The 18,715-nt window shown below is 36.4% G+C and overlaps 1 protein-coding gene across 1 annotated transcript; it reads left to right on the forward strand.

The window, feature by feature from the left end:
* Nucleotides 1-1,074: 1,074 nt before the first annotated feature.
* ralbp1 (ralA binding protein 1) lies at nt 1,075-16,922 on the forward strand. Its single transcript, XM_081374487.1, has 10 exons — nt 1,075-1,137; nt 3,490-3,824; nt 6,514-6,951; nt 7,905-8,254; nt 9,365-9,526; nt 11,082-11,213; nt 13,243-13,353; nt 13,717-13,838; nt 14,021-14,141; nt 16,437-16,922. The coding sequence occupies exons 2-10, from the start codon at nt 3,578-3,580 to the stop codon at nt 16,746-16,748; spliced, it is 1,995 nt and encodes a 664-aa protein (XP_081230613.1). The 5' UTR covers nt 1,075-1,137; nt 3,490-3,577; the 3' UTR covers nt 16,749-16,922.
* The last annotated feature ends 1,793 nt before the right edge of the window (nt 16,923-18,715 follow it).

An 18,715-nucleotide genomic window follows, 5' to 3' on the forward strand; every position in this document is an offset into this window, starting at 1 on the left:
ATAATGCTCTGGCTGTGGCATCAAATAAATCCAATGAAGAAAGAAACAGAAAGTTTTAAAAATGAAACAATAACGTTCATGTATTTCCAGGTATTTGTAATAACACACATCAGAGCTGTCATGAATTTTTGAAAGCAATGTTTGCAGTGAAGAAACACAGGGAACATTACTGCCAGATGCCCTCCTATAAGGGTTTTATTGTCATGTGGTTTAATCAAGATGGAAGGAGGTTCAAAGGTCAAGTAAGATAAAGTGTAAAAACAATTTCAAGCAAAAAACAATCAACAATTAAACACTTGAATGGAAAGTTAGCGAGTTGCCAAAGCAATATTTTGCATTTTTAATTTCGTTTTGATGTACTAAAATAACTAAAACTGAAGTTAAAAATAATAAATATACATATATATAAATAATAAAAAATAGTAACTTACAATAATGACGAAAACACAACAAAATTACTAAAACTTTAACTAAAATTAAAATGGAAAATTAATTCAAACTATGAATAAAAATTCTATTAGTATCTCAGTCATATTAAATAACACTGGTACCAGTTTTACCAGTAACCACTGACTCATGCAGTTAAGCATGTTCTAATGCAGTTTTATGATGGATGCTGTAAAATATGTCCAAACTGTTATCTGGCATCTAAGATAATGTTTCTCACAACCATAAACAAAACGGTAATGCCTGAATCGTGAATGTGATTTCATGGCAATCCCTAAAATGATCTAAGGTCTGTTTTTCTGTTTTCTTCCCATATCATAAAAATAAGTGAACTCACCTATCATTCATTGAACTGTAACACTGCACTGTTGGTCTGTTGCTCAACAGCTTCATCTGCTGGTACATAGAAAACACTGAAAATAATATGGAGAAACAGTATATGTAAAACAAAATCCTTACATCTTCTTTTATTTATTTTTTGTAATATAAATGAGAAATAATGTCCTCAAATTTATCCAAACATTATATTAAAAATAAAAGGTTAAACTATGTTAATAGCAGATGGTAAATTTAGAGAGAACTCAAACTCGATCTCCCATAATTCAAGACGGCTGCATCTGCGCATGCGCGCGTGTCAGATGGGACGTAAACAAGCTACAGGAAGTGCAGCTGTTACATTGATCATAGCAGGTTTGTGCACGGATTATTTTTCATAATATATTTATTATAATTCTCTCATATTTTATCAGCATTATGGCTTATTTTCTCATTTATACAGCGTATTGATCATTTAATAATTTTAAATGTCGACTTTGTCCATAAAATCCGAGGTTCGTTAGCAGACATGCTAAGCTATGAATCACCCTTTATGTACTTTTGAATATTTAGTTATAATCATTGTTGTTTTTATACGTTTTCTCGGGGGAAATGTATCTTTTAAGTGCGTTTCATTCATTGTTTTTTAAAATAATCTGTCATATGGTCTGGCTTGTGTTCAGTTCAACGAAACAGCTGCTGTCAGGAAAGATTTATTCTGTTCTTTAGTGGAGAAAATCTTTTCATCATAATCTGTCGAAATGCTTTTAAATCACGATGGTTGTGTGAGTTAAAGCTGTGTACCTCTGCTTTGAATGTAAGGTGATTTCTTATGATGCTTGCTTTTTTTGTGATTGATTTATTAGGGGCAGGGCCCGCAGATAAAATAAACTCTCTCTCTCTCTCTCTCTCTCTCTCTCTCTCTCTCTCTCTCTCTCTCTCTCTCTCTCTCTCTCTCTCTCTCCCCCCCCCCTCTCTCTCTCTCTCTCACACACACACACACACACACACATACATAATCATTTTACATGCACCTTTTAATTATCTTCATTTTTGTACTCAGTTGTCACACAGCAGAATTGTTTAAATGAACAAAATAACTACCGTATACAGATTAAAAAAATTGTCTACAACCAACGTATTAACATTATTAACATAAAATTATGTTATCATGATTTAGAGACTTTTGTGATTGTTCTGAACTCTTTTAAAGTCAACAAACTCAAAAGTGACCCTATTTACTACTATCTAAATACACGTTTTAGGTCTAATGGAGATTATTCATTTGAGATCATTCACAAATGCATGTTTTTCTAAAAAAAAAAAAACGTTGGTCCTCGTAATTCTTTTTATATTGATATGTAATAACTTACTCCGCTTCTGATATGATTGTACTTTTTCAACTGGCATTCTTATTTTTCCACGCCCTTTTTTGGTTTTAATGAGATCTAATCTTGCAGGGAATGTTTGAGCTTTTGTTGGTATTTATGGATACAAACGGGCTGTTTTGGATGTGGGCCTCACAAAATATGGGTGTACAGTTAATTATTTTTACTTAATCAAATAAGCTAACCATTTATAGATGACAAAGATTGTAGCTCAAAGTGCTACTAGTTGGTACTAGGCCTATAATTTTAGTGTTCACAATATGAGACTGAGAGAGTTTATTTAAAGGGATAGTTCACCCAAAAATGATAAATCTGTCATCATTTACTGACTCACCCTCATGTTGTTCCAAACCTGTATGAGTTTCATTCTTATGTTGATCACAAAATATTTTAAAGAATGTTGGTAATCAAACAGTTGACGGTAGCCATGTTTATTTTTTTTTATTTTTTTTGTGTTGTTTGCGTCTTTAATCATAATTGCAATAATTCAATAAATCATCAAGGAATTTATTGATATTGTTGGATATGAAGAAGGTGTGTTTTGTAGTTTGAAGTTTTTACTTCTCAACCAATAAACCCCTTTTTTTATTTTTGTGACAGAATTCACGGGTCCTTTTAATTTATAGCAATAAAGATGCAAAAAGCATTATGGTCACTTGAGGGCAGTGTTTTCAGTGTTAAAAAAGTCATAAAGTCAGCAGATCTGAACATTTAGTCACACATACAGGTGAAACTCGAAACATTTGAATAAGAATATTGTGCAAAAGTTAATTTATTTCAGTAATTCAACTTAAAAGGATAAACTAATATATTATATAGACTCAATACATGAAAAGTGAGATATTTCAAGCCTTTATTCATTATAATTTTGATGATTATGGCTTATAGCTTATGAAAACCCCAAATTCAAAATCTCAGAAATTTTAAAAATTTTCATAGCCATAATCATCAAAATTATGCCAAATAAAGGCTTGAAATATCTCACTTTGCATGTAATGAGTCTATATATTAGTTTCACCTTTTAAGTTGAATAAATAAATACATTTTTGCACGATATTCTAATTTTTCTAGTTTCACCTGTAAAGTCACAGTTTACAGAATGGGTTTTGAGAGACATCCTGATCATTTATTTGAAGGTTATCTGTTCATCTGATTTAAGAAACTGCTGCCATGAGGGGTTCATGTGCTCAAAATGTGTTTCAACAAACACAGTGTCGATTTTTTTTTTTGCGCATTTCTTACATTTCAGATTCACCATTGTGCATCAGAAAGAGTGTCAATAAAAATGTCAATTGTATTTAAAGTATGAGAATCTGAAACTGTTTTTCCCCTTGTTCAGGTGACATGGAGAGGTGATGCGTCATCAGAGCGAACAGCCAATCCCAGGGCACCGTGCTGCGAGGAGCCAATAGCAGGGCAGCGCAGAGATGACCGAGTGTTTCCTGCCACCCAGTAGCAGTCCTGTGGAGCAGAGGAGGGCGGAGCATCCCGGGGGTGTGGCTCGCACCCCGAGCTCTGAAGAGATCAGCCCTACGAAGTTCCCAGGTCTGTACCGGACGGGCGACCCCTCGCCCCCTCACGACGGACACCACCATGAGCCGCCCGACGTGGTGTCCGATGACGAGAAGGAGCACAACAAGAAGAAGAACAAGTTTAAGAAGAAGGAGAAACGCAGTAAGATAAACACACACTCCATATTTACACTCAACAATGCCGTATACTGACGCACACATGTAAATAAATACTTGAATGTTATTGCATAGAAAGAATGGGAATAGAGAAAGCACAGGCACACTTTTCATGCAAAACATTTAACAAAAATGTATTTGTTTTTTGAATCTTGCAGCATTTGAGCTGCACTTGATTTTAGTATTTTATTATTTAGTGCAATCATATTCAGACATTTTAAGTATCTGAATGCCTTTTGGAGCCACTGTAGATCTTTGCTTTTCAAGTCATTAGATTGTGTCACAATCATTTCTTGTCTTTCATTTATGATTTTGAATTTCAGTAGCAAACATGCTTTTTAGATGCTCCTAAATCCTGTAAGATACTGATTTCTGTGAATCAGTTCAAACTGTCGTTTCAGTAAATCGAATCAATATTACAATTCAGTTATTCATTTGCGTCATTACAATTATTTTATATTTTACATATTTTACTGTTAATGTTAATTAGCACAAATCACATTCTGTGTGCTAATTTTCAAAACTACAGTATATATGTGCATATTAAATATTAATTTAAATGGAAATGCAGAAATAGATTTCTTGCTTGTGTTCAGTTGGTTGTGGGAAACATGCCTGGATTATTTTAGCAATACATTTTTGGTTGAAATTATGGTTCCTCTATTTGACATACACTACCGATCAAAGGTAAGATTTTTTTTTTTATATTTTTATTCAGAAAGGATGCATTAAATTGATAAAAAATGTCAGAAAAGACGGTTATAATGTTTTATATTTTAAATACATTTCTTTTTTGATTTATCAAATAAAAAATAAAAAAACAGGAATTAAATCACAATTTCCACAAAAATATTAAGCAGCACAACTGCTTTTCTTTGTTTATAATAATCAGAAATGTTTCTTGAGCAGCAAATCAGCATATTAGAATGATTTCTGAAGGATCATGTGACACTGAAGAGTGGAGTAATGATGCTGAAAAAAAATCAGTTTTGATCACAGTTGATTAAACTATATTAAAATAGAAAACACATTTTAAGTTGTAATAATATTTCACAGAATAACTGTAATTTTAATCAAATAATTGCTGCCTTAGTGAGCAAAAGTGGCTTCTTTCAAAAACATAAAAAAAATCTGACCAACCCCAAACTTTTGACTGTTACTGTATGTATCAAATGTCATTAAAAGTTTGGAAAATATTTATATATCAATATCAATATTTTCCAACCTTTTGATTTTTTATGTTTTTAAAAGAAGTCTCTTCTGCTCACCAAGGCTGCATTTATTTGATAAGAAGCAATAAAAAAAAACTGTATTATTGTGAAATATGACAATTTAAAATGACTTTTTTCTATTTTAATATATTTTAAAATGTAATTTATTCATCAGATGAAAGCTGAATTTTCAACATCATTACTCCAGTCTTCAGTGTCACATGATCCTTCAGAAATCATTCTAATATGCTGATTTTATGCTCAAAAAACATTCATTATTATTTTCAATGTTGAAAACAGTTGTGTACAATTTTTTTCCAAAATTCTTTGATGAATAGAAAGTTCAAAAGAACAGCATTTATTTAAAATAGAATATTTTCTAACATTATAAATGTCTTTACTGTAACTTTTGATCAGTTTAACTCATCCTTGATGAATAAAAGCATTGATTTATTTTATTTATTTCCCCCAAAAATAAAAATAAAATTCTAACTGACCCCAAACTTTTTAGTGTTTAATGTTACAAAAGCTTTCCATTTCAGATAAATGCTGTTCTTTTCAACTTTCTATTCATCCTAGCATCATGAAATAAAAATGTAAATAACTGTTTTCAACATTGATAATCATCATAAATGTTTCTTGAGCATCAAATCATCATATTAGAGTGATTTCTGAAGGATCATGTGACACTGAAGACTGGAGTAATAATGCTGAAAATTCAGCTTTGATCACAGGAATAAATTACACTTAAATATATATTCACATAGAAAACAGCTGGTTTAAATTGTAATAATATTTCACAATATGACTGTTTTTGTTTGTATTTTTAATCAAATAAATGCAGCCTCGGTGAGCAGAAGATACTAAAACATTAAAAATCTTACCGACCTTAAACTTTTGACCGGTAGTGTATATAGAGATCTAGTTCGTAGTATGGACTTTTGCCCTCGATATGCAAATGTTCCAATTTCTGTGTCGCTTCAGAGTGAATTCTTTATTTTCCTGCCACTATATTTAGCTGCCTTACAGCAGCCTATTGCACACAAGCAGGAAGTGATGGAGCTTTGAGGACACACCCTGTAGGTGTGTTACAGTGGCTGAGGAGGGGCGTCACGAGCACTGGCTGATGGGCTGTTAGTGAGCAGCCGAATACTGTTCTGCTCGGGGTGAGGTCGGTGTCAGGACGAGGAAATGGATCACTAAAAAAAGAACTGGCACAGGGGGATATTGCTAAATTGTAAGCTGACCTCTTTAAACCAGTTTTCTGTGCCTTTCTCTCAGTCTCATTTCGTTCTGCTCATTTCAGTCTCGCCTAACCTTGAGAGACACAGATGGTGGGACAGTAAATTTTGCTCAGCAGTTAATAGGACGTTTTTTGTTCAGCATCAGGTCTTGGAAGAAAGATGTGACCTCTTCTCATTTAGTCTCTTTATCTCTTCTTGTTTTTATCTCCTCTCCCTGTAGCTGAGGGATACGCCGCTTTCCAGGAGGACAGCTCTGCCGATGAGGCCGAGAGCCCGTCTAAGATGAAGCGCTCCAAGGGCATCCACGTCTTCAAGAAGCCCAGTTTCTCCAAGAAGAAAGAAAAGGATTTCAAAGTGAAGGAGAAGGGACCTAAAGAGGAGAAGGCCAAGGACAAGAAGTCCAAAGACCTGACAGCAGCGGACGTGGTGAAACAGTGGAAAGAGAAGAAAAAGAAGAAAAAGCCAAGCACAGAGCCCGAACCCGTGATCACGGAGACGACGACGACGACGCTGCGGCCGATCTTCGGAGCGCCTTTAGTGGAGGCGGTGAGGAGAACAGCGCTGTACGATGGTATACAGCTCCCGGCCGTCTTCAGAGAGTGTGTGGACTACATCGAGAGCTACGGCATGAAATGTGAAGGCATCTATCGTGTCTCTGGTATGACCCTCTTGTACTTCCTGTGAACTGAAATTTCATGTTTGTTTATGTGTATTTAAAGGAATATTCTGGGTTGTTTTCAACTTTAAAGGGTTAGTTCACCCAAAAATTTAAATGATCCCATAATGTACTCACCCTCAAGCCATCCTAGGTGTTTGACTTTCTTCTTTCAGCCAAACACAATTGGAGTTATATTAAAAATTATCCAGGCTCTTACAAGCTTTATAATGGGAGTGAATGGTACAATAGATTTTGAAGCCCAAAAAAAGCGCAAAAGTAATCCATCATACGTCGGGTCAGAGGTCACTCTTGCGCCGGAACTAGACTTGCGTACAGTCGTTACTGGAAGCCAGTGATTATAGTTTGTGAAGTTATAAATATGGATATTTTTCTTACAAAAATGCATCGCTTTACTTCAGAATACCTTTATTAACCCTCTTGGAGCTTTTATGATGGATGGAGGCGCTTTCTTGGGCAAAATCTTTGGTACCATTCACTCCAATTATAAAGCTGGGAAGATCCAGGATATGTTTTATGATAACTGATTGTGTTTGGCTTAAAGATGAAAGTCTTATACACCTAGGATGGCTTGAGGGTGAGTAAAATATGGGATACTTTTCATTTTTGGATGAACTAACCCTTGAAGTCAGTTATTGCAGACAATAATTTTAACTTGTACATCTCATAAGTGGGCTTGGATCTCTTTTTGGTCCTCTTGTGATCAAAAGAGTATTAGTCCACTTTCCATTTATGATGTTTAATGCAAAGCTAGACTGCTGAAACGAAGCGAATGTTTGAAAACGAATATCTGAAATGTGTTACGAATATCTGAATGGACAGTGAATACATGTGCCTCAGCAGCTTTTCTCTTATCCGCTCTTTTCAAAGACATAAAAAGTCAAAATCAAATGCGCCTTGCAGCTTTTGTGTTCACTCTGGTGTTGTTTGTATAGGTATGAAGTCTAAGGTTGACGAGCTGAAAGCGGCGTACGACCGTGAGGAGTGTCCGTGTCTGGAGGAGTATGATCCACACACAGTGGCCAGCCTGTTGAAGCAGTACCTGCGAGAGCTGCCCGATAACCTGCTGGGTAAAGAGCTGGTCCTGCGCTTCGAGGAGGCCTGCGGGCGGCCCAGCGAGGCAGAGAAACTGCAGGAGTTTCAGAGGCTCCTGGGGGAAGTGCCCTCGGGGAGCAGACTCCTCCTGGCCTGGCTCATCACTCACATGGACCACGTCATCGCCCGCGAAATCGACACCAAGATGAACATCCAGAACATCTCAATTGTGCTCAATCCCACTGTACAGGTGAGCTTAGAATATACAGGTGATGTTTTGATCATCAGTTCTAGATGTGATATGGATCATACTATGGATCGGTTGTAGTGGCATGTCCATCTGAAAATATATATATATATATATATATATATATTAGTATTCAAATATACAGTGTATATGTATATATACTATATATATATATACAGTGTACACAATTTTATTTGAGTTTTTAATGAGTTTTCCAAATATTAGCAAGACTCATTTTTATTGTTATTATTTTTTCTTCCTCATAAATTTGTTGTTTCTCATATCACTCAACACATTCCTTTTTTATCACATTAAAACAAATTAGCTTTAGCTGAGTAAATATCATGAACAGTTTTGGACCTTTTTCCATTTGCAGTATTTTGTAAATATTCAACACATTATATACAATTTATGATAAATTATAATTTTATATATATATATATATATATATATATATATATATATATTAAAAAGGTAAAAATATTTCACTAAATTATATATAAAGTGTTAAACATTTACAAAATATTGGATGTAGGCCTATGGATGAACATTTATCCTAATTTGATTTGATTGATTGGCAAGACTTATTATTATTATTATTATTATTATTTTAAATTCAACATTTCAAGTTTCTCATATTACTCAATAATCTTTCCTCTCAGATTAAATATCATAAATAATAGATTCTTTTTCCATATGTAATATTTTGTAAATGTTCAATACATTATGTACAGTTGTGGCAAAAAGCTACTTTTGTACCCCTGTATGGATGTATACTGCACAGTAAAGATTCTCTGATGGGAAGTTTAGCATAATAAAATCATGATATACACCCACTGTGCCAGTAGAGAGTTTTTGATGTGTTTCTGCTCTCAAACTGAAGGTTGTCCTACTTTACAGTCCCACAGGACACATGTAGGATGGAGGTGCCCTCATACTGCTAATGAGGTCTTTGTTTGGGGTCAGTTTTATTTGAGAAGCGACTGCAGATTATGTGGAGAAGAGGGGGGTGGAATATTATTGGGCAATAACACCATAAATTTAACTCCTACAAACCTTTTTTAGGGTTTACCATTACTATTCCTGTATGACACAACACTCTCTGGTTTCTAGATCGGGAACCGCGTGCTGTACGTGTTTTTCACGCACGTCCGTGAGCTGTTCGGTGATGTGCCTCTGAAGCCGGTCGTCCATCCACTGCGCTGGTCCAACATGGCCACCATGCCGACCCTACCTGAGACCCAGAAGAGCATTAAAGAGGAGATCCGCAGACAGGTGATTCACAGGACTGAAACACACAGGACGTCATATTTGTGACTGATTTAGATTTATAGAACTGATTTTTCCATCATGTACTCATCCTCAAGTTGTTCCAATCCAAACCATATGAATTTCCTTCTTCTGCTAAACACAGATGATGATATTTTGAAGAATGTGGGTAACCAAGTAGTTGACGGTAACCATTGACTTCCATAGTATTTCTTTTTTTCCCATTCTATGGAAGTCAATGGCTACCATCAACTGTTTGGTTACTTTGCTCTGTACAATGTACTTTAAAAATGCCTTCAAGCGTGTGAATCTCGCAAAGCCCTTCAACAGGTCACAGTTCACCCAAAAGAAAGAAAGAAAGCAAGCATGAATGTTTTGCATGAAGGAAAATAAATTGTTTTGGATGAAGGAAAAATAATACACCTTTTCAGAAAATGCAATTTTGCACTTTCATTCCAAATCTCGTCTCATTAATGCAAAAAAAGAAAGAAATACATCTGTATTAAATAAAAACACAGTAGTATTTGTTTTAGTGCTTTTAATATAAGCATAAAGACATTTAGTACTAAAAGCAATGTACTTAATTTCATTCAAAAATAGATTCACATTGTATCTTCTACCTGGAAGAGGAACCTGTGTCATGGAAGAAGTTTTGTTCTATGCTTTACATAATAGTTTGAATGTGTCAAAGGCAAATGAGTCCTTTGGGAAACAGGGAAATGCATGTGATATTCAAAACAGGAGATGAATCCAAACTCTGAGTGTGGAGAGACTGGAAACAAAAACAGTTGGAGCGGCGTAAACAGCCCTGATGTGACGCTTCAGTGTGTCGCTCAGAGGTTGCTCTGTCATATCTCTGTAAACTTAATGTTTTTTTTTAAGTTATGTTTGTTAAAGGTATCAACTTTGTCTCAGATGTTTTTCCTAAAATTCTGTAGGAGAAATAAGAATAGACACAAATGAGTTGATCGTTTAGAGTTTAGAGCTATAAAATATGTATAACAGTTCGGATCATTTGGTCTTGGGAGAATTTTATGAGAAATGTTCATATTGAGCTCTCTAACTTTTGATTGCAGATTGCCGAGCACTATTTAAAACATTGTTGAGATCTCTTCTGAAACTCTTGTAGAGAGATTGCTGATGTGTTTTTCTCAGGAGGAAAGAGAAACAGGAAACAGAGCATGAGAAAAATGTGCTGTAGGACAAATGAGATTTTAAAGAGATTAATTTGTAGTGATCACCTACAGCAGAAACAGCGGCGTTTAATTGACTCCTCTCCGACGGCGCGTATTCAATGTTTACTTAACCTGTTAATGTGTGTTTGAATAAATCTGTTTTTATTACAGCCACTGTTTAAAATCCAAATTGGAGTAGAAACGTAATTCTAGTCTTGTGTGCAATTTAAATGTTTGTGATTTATTGATCATGTATGTGTTTTGGGTTTCAGCTACATGAAAACTTTAATTTTGGTTTCAGTAAAAAAAATCTATTTCAGTGCATCACTAGTGATTTTGTGTTAGTTCTTACGGGTCTTCACTTCTGTCCACGTGTCTTTCTGCAGGAGTTCCTCTTGAACCGTCTGCACAGAGATCTGCAGGCCGGTGTGAAGGATCTGTCCAAGGAGGAGAGACTCTGGGAGGTGCAGCGGATCGTCACCGCGCTGAAGCGCAAACTCCGCGAGGCCAAGAGACAGGCAAGAGCTCCACACTCTGACCCCTGACCCCTGGTTTACTGCACATCAGAACACATAGGGGCTGTTTACACTTGGCCACTTCATGCGTTTAGCATAGCTATCCGATCATGAAAAGACCAGGTGTAAATGCCCTCCGAAACGCATTCGAGACGGATTTGAATCCGATCGCTCAAACCACTTCAGGAGGAGGTCTGGGCCGCACTCCAGACGAAACTGGACAAGTGTAAATGCATCTGGTTATTGAAACCACATATGTAAATTTTACTTCCCAAAAATGCTAAAATATAAACGTGTGAGAGCGTGTTATAGGCTATATGTAATGTTATAGCCAGATATGAAGACGCTACTGGAACACGCGCGTCACTGCAGACGAGCAGCTGAGCATCTATTCATCAAGCCAACGTGCAAACTGTCACAAATCAAAGTGAAAGTAAGTCGCAGACGCTCAACACACAATCATCTTCATTAAAAGTAAAGAACCGAAATGATCTTACCAGGGCTGTTGCCGCTCTCTCTTATTGCGGTCTTTGATTTAGAAATTTTAGCTGATGATCAATAAAATGCAGCTCATATCTGTTGCTTTCGGTGACGTGCACTCCATTAAATCCGCATATAGCGCGGGAATTGAAGATCGGATTTATATCCGTTTTGCAAAAACACATTTATGTGACCAGGTGTCAGAAATAAATCAGATAGCTATCCGATCTGAGAAAACGCATGAAGTGGCCAGGTGTAAACAGCCCCATAGAATCTCACAATGAGTTTGTCTGAGCAAGAGAAGCATCAAATACAACTAGATTTGCATCCTTACAGAAAGAATATTTTTTGATGTTTTACATAAAATGAGAGTTTGAAAAGTTATAAACCCAAATAGAGATAGCAAGAGAGAAATTGTTAAAGTCCGCGTGAACCAGAAGTTGCAAACGACTTTTCTCCAGTGTTGTTACGTATTTCCCAGTGAAAAGGAATATTGAACAGAGGGCAGGGTTTTACTCTAGCGCTCCTCCTCTCCATCTCTGCTCATAACAGACTAACGGTTTGAGGGGAGTGGTTAAGCGTTTCCCAACCCAAGCCGTCAAACTGACGTCATCAGCCATTCCAGACCGGAAGTAACTTTTCAGACTTTGATTAAAGATTACGACGGCAAACAATTTTTTTCTGTGTATTAACTTGCATGGATTAATTTTTCACCACAAGACTAGTAAAATGCGCTAACAAAGTAAATAGGGTCAATTTTGATTTCAGTTGGACTTTAAGGAAATATACAATATGGAAGAACTGACTTTTATTTTGACCTTTAAATTGGGTGTATTTATAATTTATTGGGAGAAATGAGTGCTGTAATGTAAACAATGTTCTGTTTTTTTATTTTATTTTCTGCTATATTTCTTTAATACGTTTAGTTGAAAAATCAATAGTAAAAATAATGTTTAAAAGAAAAGGAAATAGAGAGATTGAGAGTAATGCACTATACTACACTACCATTCAAAAGTTTGGGATCAGAAGAGGTTTTTATTTTTTAAAGAAATTAAATGAATACTTTTATTCAGCAAAGATGCATTAAATTGATCAAAAGTGACACTAAAGACATTTCTAATGTTACCAAAGGTTTCTATTTCAATTAAATGCTCCTCTTTTGAACTTTCTATTCATCAAAGATCAGGGTTTCCACAAAAATATGAAGCAGAGCTGTTTTCAACATTGATAATAATCAGAAATGTTTATTGAGCAGCAAATCAGCATATTAGAATGATAAATGATATAAATTAAGTCTTGGTGAGCATAAATGACTTTCAAAAACATTAACAAATCTTACCAACCTCAAACTTTTGAATGTTAGTGTATATGTATTAACAGATCACAACTAACTCATAACAAACTTTATTGTCATTCCATTTCTTTAAGAAGCTGGCCACTAAAAACAAATATTTGCAACTATAAACTTTAATTTACACCACATAATTTATCATGCCGCACTTCCAGAAACGTCCTGATGTGTCATTTCTTCTCTGTCCTTCTGGATCTGCAGGAGTGCGAGACTAAAATCGCACAGGAAATCGCCAGCCTGTCTAAAGAGGACGTATCAAAGGAGGAGATGTCTGAGAACGAGGAGGAAGTCATTAATCTTCTCCTGGCTCAGGTGAGACCACCTGTTCAGACGCTAATGCTACTTTCACTGCGTTTTAGATGCTGGTTCGACATTCAAACAGCTCTCTGACAGATAAACAAATCAGCTGGTCAATGATAAGCAAATGGTTACATTGTACTTTGCGTATTATACAGCCGTTTGTAACATATGAACCTACAGTAAGTCACAGAAAATTTACAGATCTGTGTGCAAGCAGCATGTGACAAAAAGGCCTTTTTTCAGTCCAAATACTACCCTACTGTTCTGCTACATACTCAAATAAAATGCACTTTACAAAGTGTAGTATGTGAATTGGGATGCAGCCAAAGATTGTGTCTGTGTGATGTTTGATTGTTTCTCTGCCGCCCCCTGCAGGAGAATGAGATCCTAACAGAGCAAGAGGAACTGATATCTCTGGAGCAGGTTCTGCGGCGGCAAATCGCCACAGAGAAAGAAGAAATTGAACGATTGCGTGCTGAGATCGCAGATATACAAAGGTGAGAGTTCACCCACTGGGAAATCTGTTGCTAATTATTATGCTTGTTGGTATTCATTTGATATCTGTGGGAAGCAACGTTTTGGTTTTATAGTTATGGCTGCTGTACAGCAGATCTGAAACATGCAAGGGTCATCACTACTCTTTATCTTCCATTTTCTGCTTGAAATGACACGCACACAGCCGTCAGCAGGGCCGCAGTGAAACAGAGGAGTATTCATCAGATAGCGAGAGCGAGAGTGAAGATGAAGAGGAACTGCAGATGATTCTGGAAGACCTTCAGAAACAGAACGAAGAACTAGAGGTGAGAAGGAACACAAGATTTGTGACTCTTTGACCATTTGCTGAACTCCGTCCTCTTTAGTTACTGCTGCTAACTTTAAAGGGGACATATAATGCCCCTTTTTACAAGATGTCATATAAGTCTCAGGTCTCCCCATAATGTGTCTGTGAAGTTTCAGCTCAAAATGCCCCACAGATCATTTATTATATCATGTCCAATTTGCCTCTTTGGGTGTGAGCAAAAACGCACCGTTTTCGTGTATGTACCTTTAAATACAAATGAGCTGCTGCTCTCCGCCCCCTTTCCAGAAGAGTGAAGAGCCTTTACAGCTCGTGCTTCGGATACTCGGATAATTGGAGAATCTCAAGCAGTCAAAATGTCAGAAATTGTCAGTAGCAGTGTTCAGCTACATTCTCAAACACAGATGGAGAGACTCAGGAAGGAGTTACAACTCTGAGAAAACATCAGGACGTTTCTGAATGTTCAGCTGATGCATTTATGTAGTTGTTGTGAAGTTAACTTTATTCAACTTATCGATTAGTAGGGCTGGGAGAAAAAATCGATTCACCTATCTATCGCGTTTTTTTTATTATATTTTCTTCTAAAATCGTTTTTTTATTCCAGAATCGATATTAAATTCAAATTCAATTGCTTTATTTTTATCCTTGCGTGTAGATGAGGTTGACAGAAGTTAGCCACTTTCGTTCCAACAGAGGATGAAATGTGTTGTTATCTATGAGTGTTGAGTGACGTAATATCCCAAGTGGACGCGCGGAAGAGACGTGAGACTGAACGCACTGAAAGCCCTCGCGCTGCTCATATACTGAGAGAGAGATAAGACAATAGAGCTGCACCATTCATCTTTAAAAGACTGTGATCTCGATTCAAACACCCACGTGATCTTTCAATTCGTCTGTCTATTAAACTTTGACAAAATCATATCGCAACATTCAAATCTGTGTTGGTGCTGCCGCTGACCCGGAGAGAGTCGCCATGAAACCGCTTCACAAACAGTCTTTTCAACCTTATAGTATCATTATTTATGTGATACAATAGTTAAAATCATCATAAAAGTACTTGGATAAAAGTTTAAAGTTCAAATATGAACACTGATGTCTACGATAGCGATCAAAATCAGCTTTTGATAGAAACTTGGTGCTTATCGATTACAAGTGACTGTTAAAAAATGTATTTGTTATTGAATAATTTATTCAAGAGAATGTAGTTTTGTATGATGCTTCTGAAATAAAATTCAGATGTGATTTGTTTTTGTAAATATGACTCATCTTATACATCATGTATAAGTGTATGATTTAACTATTCCCGATGGTCTAGTGTTAAAAAAATGGCATTATGGAATCGCAATACTTACAGAATCGCAATTCTGTAAAAAATCGCAATACATATCGTATCGGCACCCGAGTATCGTGATAGTATCGAATGGGGAGATAGGTGTATCTTCCCAGCCCTATCGATTAGTATGATCCGTCATAAATTGTTGTACAGGTGCTCGTGTGGGAACTGTAGTAGGATGTCAGTATTGACTCATCTTTCAGAATCAACTTTTGTGCAAATCCAGCATTGAACTGACCCTCGTTTGCAAAGCAGTCGGGTGTAAAATGATTTCCACAAACACATAAGACTTTATCTAGTTTCTTCGGCACATTTGCTTCATAAAAACCTTCATCCAATGTGTCCTCAGTGGCTCGATGCCGGGAGTCTATGGCTACTCTTATGTTCATTAGTACATCTAAAAACAGAAGATTTTTAATGTTTATGTGGCGCTGACATTATATCAATAGGTGCTAAAGCGAGGATATCATCATGGCGGACTGTATGTGGCTCACTCAGGGTGTGATCTATGCTAACAGGGCAGATCGTCACCAGTCATGGGCGGGGTTTGCAAATACGCCTGGAAATAAGCTGTTCCAAACTTCCCCCAACTGTGACGTCAACATAGCCTGACTACGTCAGACTTCGTACTTCCGCTCAATTTCAGTTGGCTTCTGTGATCAGTCTGAGATAGCGACCTTTCTCCCCGTTTTCCTCCGGCCTCAAAACAGCCAGCCAATCAGCGAACAGAGGGCGGGCTGAGAGCCGTGACGTAGACGCTGATTGTACTGTGGATGCGTAGATTTACTTCACATAATCTGCTAAAGTCGTTCACAGCCATGTTCACTCCGGTATTTCGCTCGATGATTTTGTTTTCGACAAATCAACAGTATTTCTTGTTTGAGAAGCCATTTCACTTGTCACAATAGGGAAGAAAGGACTGATGTCTATGTATCAGTCTCATGTTTTTGATTTTCTCTCCAGAATAAAAACACTCATCTGAATCAGGCCATCCATGAGGAACAGGAGGCCATATTGGAACTGCGTGTTCAGCTCCGCCTCCTTCAGAGTCACAAGCTACAGCAGGAGCTCATAGCTCCGCCCTCTGCTGAACAGGCCCCGCCCTCCCAGCCCAGCCCAGAGGAACGATCTAAAGCGGATGAACCAATCAAACGTGTCGTAGCAGTCGCCATAGAATCCACTGCTGCTGCAGCTGCCGCCTCAACCAATGGAAAGCCTGGAAAAGATGCTATGAAGCCATCGCCCAGCAAAGACAAGAGGGAGGCCAACCTGTAAACCATCTGACCATCATGAAACACTTCAGCTGTTCTTGTGTTTGCTTATCACATGACTGTGACATCTTTGGTGAAGGGTCAACAAGGTGAAGTGAGATGTTCATTACACTGGGAGAAAACTGGACAGCAGATCACAGAGGGGGAGATGTGATCGGACTCAATCTGTGAAACGTAGGTCAGTAGGTCAAAAGAGAGACGAGAGTTGGAAACATTTCTGATTGGTCATTATCTACAATAGACTGAAATTGGATTCTTTTGACACGTTTAAGTTTGTATGTGAAGTTGCAGCAGCACAATCAGATCTTTGTGAGTGCTCGGATTCATTAGATCTGCCATTTGACCCGTGCCTAAATGGACAGGGTAATGCTCTTCATTTAAACAGTCAAGAGTATTAGGGGGTTTTGTTTAAAAAAGGTGAATATTATCTGTCCAGCTCATGTTGCACCCCACGATCCCCCCAAAACATTTTTTAATTATATTTTGCATGAAGGAAATTAAGCTTTTTTTAGGACTATTAATCAATTAATATATATATATATATATATATATATATATATATATATATACACATACATACATATATTTGCATTATAAAATTATTAGCATGACAATTAAGCACATTTTCACATAATTCTCATTACCTTAATGCAAATAAAACATCAATCTCTTTACTGAAATGTGAAGAAAAAAAATTAAGATATATTTACATTAGAAAGTATTCATCACAGCATTATTTGTTGTACTGCCTTTATGCTGATTTAAATTTGCGAAATTATTAATTATAGTAATTTGGGAGCCAATTGTTCTTAATAGTCATGACAATAATGCTGTAATGCAAAAAACAAAAACAAATGTCCTAACACTAGTTTGCATTTTCTTCATGCAAAAATATTTTTCCATTTCAATTTGGGTTTAAAAATGTAACCTCTTGACATCTTTTCTTATTATTCACCTCAGCATTTCAAGAAACTAAGCCATGAAATATTGAGCATAATAGGTTGTTATGATGTGTGAAAGCTCCAAACCGCCGGCGACGAACATCCGTATCTTCTGTATTCATGTGACATTCAGTGCAAAAACTGCAATCATCTTTTTAGACGCCTGGACTAACATGCAGATTTACCTTATTGGTTATCAATAACAAATGCTACACTTTATTTATGCAGTTTACTTCAAATGAGAAAGTACAAATCCTGGTGGGCTGCCAGTTCTCCAGTTGTAGGTCGAGGTCTAGAGCCTCGATCAGTGAAAATGAAGTCGTGTGTGTTCTGAAACCACTGTGCCATAGGTGACTGTGTGCTGCCGCACAGAAGAATTACTCTGAAGACATTGTAATGCAACCAGATTGTATTTTTACCTATTAAGATATTCAAAGGAATCGGTTTTGAACGTTTATTCTAAATCTCACTATTTAATAGTCAACATATATAGGCCTGTAACTGCACTAAAGTGTGCAGATGTGCACTTCTAGAACGTTTGTTGTGGAATTGGTAACATTTTTGTTCGTTTCCGTGCTTTCACGTTATGTCACTGTTTTTTTTTTTTGTTTGTTTAAACAAATTTCATGAAGCACAAGAATATTTTTGATTTAATGATGAATTTTGAGGGGTAGTATGGGATGCTTTAATAAGTGTAGGTGATGCGGTGAATCTCAAAAAGAAATGTTTAACCGCAAAATCGAAAGAAACTTTTGCATAAATAAAATTAAGCTTTTTTTGACAGCAATGGTCATGAAAATGAAGTCACAATGGAAAAAAGTAGTGCTGTCAAATCGATTAATCGCATCGGACATAAAAGTTTATTTATATTATGTGTGTGTGTGTGTGTGTGTATATATATATATATATATATATATATATAATATATACACACACACACATATATTTGTACACACATATATTATAACAAACTTTTATGCTAGATGCGATTAATTGTGATTGATCAATTAGACGGCACTAAAAAAGGCTT

Source organism: Scardinius erythrophthalmus (genome assembly GCF_964197995.2).
Source record: "Scardinius erythrophthalmus genome assembly, chromosome: 9".
In the NCBI taxonomy this organism is placed as follows: Eukaryota; Metazoa; Chordata; class Actinopteri; order Cypriniformes; family Leuciscidae; genus Scardinius; species Scardinius erythrophthalmus.